At 34.8% G+C, this 5,291-nt stretch overlaps 1 protein-coding gene across 1 annotated transcript; it reads left to right on the forward strand.

Moving 5' to 3' along the window:
* The first annotated feature begins 372 nt into the window (after positions 1-372).
* On the forward strand, positions 373-3,847 carry LOC115952357 (29 kDa ribonucleoprotein A, chloroplastic). The gene is made up of 5 exons (XM_031069515.1): positions 373-806; positions 1,023-1,124; positions 1,712-2,029; positions 3,022-3,130; positions 3,541-3,847. Exons 1-4 carry the CDS (start codon positions 447-449, stop codon positions 3,085-3,087), a joined length of 846 nt encoding a protein of 281 aa, XP_030925375.1. The 5' UTR covers positions 373-446; the 3' UTR covers positions 3,088-3,130; positions 3,541-3,847.
* The last annotated feature ends 1,444 nt before the right edge of the window (positions 3,848-5,291 follow it).

Genomic DNA, 5,291 nt, shown 5'->3' on the forward strand with positions numbered 1-5,291 from the left:
ACATGGAAATGTAATTATAATTGGTGTATGATAGAGATAATATTAGTATTAGACTATTATTTTTTTATAAAAATTATGTTGCACTAATCACAGCCTACTATCTCAATAATAATAATAATAATAAAAAAAATCTATCATCTCAAATATTGTGTAAAAGTTGTGAAATTTTATCTCCTAAACTTCAAATTCTCACCCATTTATTGAATTATAAAATAAAAAAAATTGTGATTTTTTTTTTTTAGAAATATCAATCAATACAAAGGCTGTAAATATTTTATTTATATTTATAAAACTCAACAGGATTTTTTTCTGGATTTTTTTTTTTTTGACTTTCCCATAAATATCTCTAGGTTATAAGTATCACCGAGTGTGAGTATCCTTCACTTCAAAACCCTCTCTTCATTCTACTTCAAAACCTTATCTGTTTAGAAACGGAGAGAGCAACCATGTCTACTACAGCCTCTTCCTTAGCTCTCCAATCTCTCACACCCAAAACCCTTTCTTTCTACAATCCAAAACCCACTTTGGTTTCTCTCTTCTCTCTCTCTCCCTCTACTCTCAGGCTTCACTGCAAGCCCATTTCCATTTCCGCTTCTCTTTCAGGGTTTCGGACCCTTTCGTCTCGGTTTGTCAGAAACGTGGCCGTTTCGTCTGAGTTTGACCAAGAAGAGGACCTCTTGAGCGATGAAGACGTGCCTGGCTTCGCACCTGACCTCAAACTCTTCGTGGGTAATCTTCCTTTCACTGTGGACAGTGCTCAGCTCGCTGGTTTGTTCGAAAGCGCTGGAAATGTTGAAATGGTCGAGGTATTCTACTATTATTCATTTCCAAGTTTGGTTTTTTACACTGTTTCTGTGTATATTTGGTGAAAAGAAAGATGGGTTTTCATTTTTGTTCTGTTTTGGGGGGTTAAATTGTTTGTTGTCCAACATTGATTTTGAGAAAGTATTGTAGAAAAGTTGAAAGTAAAGAAAACCCAAATTGGTTAAATGTGCTGAAGTTATTGTTGTTGTTGTTGGTAGGTGATTTATGACAAGACAACTGGAAGAAGCAGAGGATTTGGATTTGTGACCATGTCTTCGGTTGAGGAAGTTGAAGCTGCTGCTCAACAGTTCAATGGCTATGTAAGTAAATCATATTCTATATACTTGTTATGGTAATGAGTTCTATTTCTTTATGGTATTTGTTACTACAATTTTAAAAGTAAAAAAGACAAATTTATGGCTTTCTTATTCCACTATATACCTGTTTTTTGGGGAAAGGTGAACTTCTTTTTGTTTATTTATTTTACTGAGTTCAAGCTCAAATACATTCTTGTGCCCCAAAATGAATTATTTCTAGAAGAGTTTGGTGCGATGGCAAGTGCCTCCCACCAAAAGCGATATGTCGCATGTTTTGAGTACTGGTTTCAGTCTCTTCAAGCAATAATTGGGGGTAAGGTGGTCTAACAATCACCTCTCCCAGACCTCGCAAAACTGGGACCTTTGTGCACTAGGTACAATTTTTATTTTTAGAAAGTTTAATCAGAGCTAGAAACTAGGCCAAGTTTGGTTAAGTTGAATAAAATTTGGTTTTGAAGCTTTTTTGGTGTGAGGCAGGCGTTGCAACTGGATTTTGATTGTAGTAATTGCTTAATAGACAAATTTTTAGTGTACTTATATTATGGTTTATTCTTCTTGAGCATGTGACTGATATGGTTACTGCATGGCAGGAATTTGAGGGAAGGGCACTAAGGGTGAATGCTGGACCTCCTCCACCTAGGAGGGAGGATTCCTCTTTTAGAGGTGATTCTTCTTTTAGAGGTAACAGAGGTGGGGGAAGTTTTGGTTCTGCCAATCGTGTTCATGTGGGTAACCTTGCATGGGGCGTCGATGATTTAGCACTTGAGAATTTGTTTAGCGAGCAAGGAAAGGTTATGGAAGCAAGGGTGGTTTATGACAGGGAGAGTGGTAGATCAAGAGGTTTTGGTTTTGTAACCTACAGTTCTGCTGAAGAGGTCAACAGTGCTATTGAATACTTGAATGGTGTTGTAAGTATATTATCACTCCTCTCTCTCTCTCTCTGAGGATGTCATTTTGTGGGCAGATAAACACATATGTGTATGCGTGTTTCTTTTATTTATGAGTTGCTTGATACAACCAGAAGCCTCATAGAAATAATTAATTATCACAATGTCCAATATTGCTAATTAGCAATATTATTTAGTTTCTTTTCTTTCTGTTTGGTCCATTGTTCAACAATATTTACCACATTACGAGTCTTAGTGTATAATTAAAATTATTTGGTAGCCAGTATTTGCTTTATGATAATTTACCTGTTTGTCATCTGAATGATGGTTATGCAGGGCAGTTGATTAGTTGATGATGTTCACTGAAATAGTACTTTTACAACCAAAATTTTTGTAAACATTTTCTGAATTTCATTCATGTTCAGTCCATGAGTGGGGTTGTAAGATTCATTATATTCATGCTATATGCTTGTGTGTGTGTATATATATTAATTATGAATTATTTGATTGTATCTTGTTACCAACCGGATATTATCAATCTGATACATATGTCCAGGTTAGGTTAATGAGAACTCTTGATATATCAATATAGATAGCCACTAATGTTGATGGGCATATAACTCTGAGGATGCAAACTAGTTTGTTTAATATGTGGTAGGCTATTTAAAAAAAATGTTTCAATTGAACTGATGCTAATATACGATATGTTTGTAGATCAGTGATATTTATATAATGTGCATTCTGAGATTAGAGTGTCATTCATTCTGCAAAGCTGAAACTCTCTTAGAGTTTGGAAGCTATTTTTGACATATTATTGAAATATTTTAAGATATGGTAGGATAGTAAATATGTGTTACATGTCTGATCTCATTTCTTACTACTAAATCGAATCATCACCATTCATGGACTGGATTTGATTTTGGTGACTGCAGCTATTGGATGTCACAGTAACTTGTTTATATCTTGTTTCCAAACTTATTTACATTTTACTCTTTGAAAATTTGTTGGTGTAGGACTTGAAAGGCAGACCACTACGAGTCAGTCAGGCAGACGCTAAGCCCCCAAGACGTCAATTTTGAGTTTTGACTCATTCGAATGTCCTTGACCATCAAAAGACATGGGGTATAACTCTTAACCTACCGTAAATTAAATTGGGTTTAGGAGTTATTTATTTCATGAAATCATTGTGTTCTAGCCCCTCTGTTGTCAATCCTGTAATTGTGTTTACTTTGATATGTATAAAAGAGAGAGAAAAACGAAAAGGAAAAAAAAAAAGCTGCTGTAGATCTTTTATTTTGTTTTGTTCTTTCTTTAGCTGCTCAGGTTCTGAGGTACTAACAGCTTGTTTTCTAAATGGTTATGAACTTACCTGCTTACCTTGGTGCTGCAATTTTGCACCCAATGGGTCTTGAATTCACAACCCACAATTCACCTTGAACTTACAAGGGGAAGAGTTGCCAATTGAGCTAGAGCTCATTGGCCTTTTTTTATTTTCTTTTCAAAACCATAAAATATGCTTATCTTTGTTACAGGGACTTGAAGTTGTGCAAGCTGGAACCTACTGCTGTCCATCAAGAATGTACAGAAAATGGTCCTCGCACTACTGTAGTTTCTGGGCCTACAGATGGACGAGCTGATAAATGTGTTTTTTGAAAGATGATTATGTTTGTTCTGAGTATCATAATCCTGATAAGAAACTGATATGTTGCCTATCTGTTTGACTTTTGGCTGATCCAGTACATGGGTATTTTAATTGTTTTGTCTTTCCCAAATATGTTTTAGATGATTTTGTAATTGTAGGATGAATGAAAGAAATGAATTTGATAATTTCTTGGATGAGTGTTCTAGTCTTCTAGCTATGGTCAACCATGAAACTCTGAATCTTGTGAGAAAAAGTACCATGCTTTCTTTTCATGGTGAGCCCAATGGAAGGCCTTATTGATTTCACTACCAGTTTCTAAGCCTTGGCCTGAAGAAATGACCTAAAGATATATATATATATATATAGGGAAGAAAAGGAGTGTAGGGTTATATTTTTGGTTTTTGGAAGCTAAAAGGAGTGTAGGGTTATATTTTTGGTTTTTGGAAGCTAAGAGGAGTGTAGCTTCAATGGTAGGGTATTGGGGTTGCATAGTTTTAATAAGGTCTTCAGGTTTCATTTATATATTTTTCTCTCCTCTCCTTTGTGAATAGTAGGCTGTTGTGTTGAACTAAAGAATTCCTTAGAGAACGAAAGATACTAGCTGGCTATAGAAGAACGCTTAATAAACTGTAATAGTGAGTGGCTCACAATCCATGTTATTGTGTGTGGATGGCTTTGGCATGGATGTCTTAATTTCTTGTTTGTTCGATTAATACCTATATTCTTTGGCAACTTGGGTGGCTATGGATTGTCTTTTATGGATGTTATGGTTTTGGGTGTGGCTGTCTAGATGATGACTTAAATGGACTTGAGATGATATCAGGTTGTACAAGCCCTTCGGTTAAACCCAATTCAGCCCATCTGGGGTTTCCTCCCCCCCCCCCCCCCCAACCCAAAAAAAAACTTAAATTTGGAAGTTTAATTGTCAGTCAACAATTTGTCAACGATAATCAATATTGAAGGAGTTTATTATTGTGAAACTGGTTTGTGGTGATTTCTTAAAGTGTGATATTCTGAAGAAAAAAAACCTGATTAAACTGTTTTCCATTGTACTAAACTCTAGCAAATGTGAAAAATGATTTCTGATCGAATCAAAATGGAACTTACAGTCACAAATTGAGTTTATCATCAACAACCAAAAAAAAAAAAAAAAAAAAACTTACAGTTACAAATTGTTTCTTTGTTATGTCAGCATGATTTAGGGCTTGTTTGGTTGTATTGTTTAAAAAACAGTTTTGTTGTTTAAATAACATAATATGAATTTTCATAACACTTAAATAACGTTACTAGAATAACATTACCAAATGGGCTTTACATGTTATTTTGGTTAAAACATATCCACATTATTTGTGTTTCGATGTAGTTTTATAGACACCTCCATTTTTTAAGTTCTCAATTTTCCTAATCATACAATTTCTTTGTCACCAATTGTTTGTTCTAATCAATTACTTTCTTCTACTTCGTCAAAATTGTTCTCGGGACCCTATTCATATCCTGCTCTATCTGCTAGCTGGAAGAAAATAAAAAATGTTGTTTATTGATGGAAATTAAAAAGAAGCTACTGCCTACTGGTGCTTCACAATAGGCCCGTTGGGAATTAATACTAGTACTTATGTTTCTCCATTCTCGAATTAAATTTGG

Source organism: Quercus lobata, chromosome 7, assembly GCF_001633185.2.
Source record: "Quercus lobata isolate SW786 chromosome 7, ValleyOak3.0 Primary Assembly, whole genome shotgun sequence".
In the NCBI taxonomy this organism is placed as follows: Eukaryota; Viridiplantae; Streptophyta; class Magnoliopsida; order Fagales; family Fagaceae; genus Quercus; species Quercus lobata.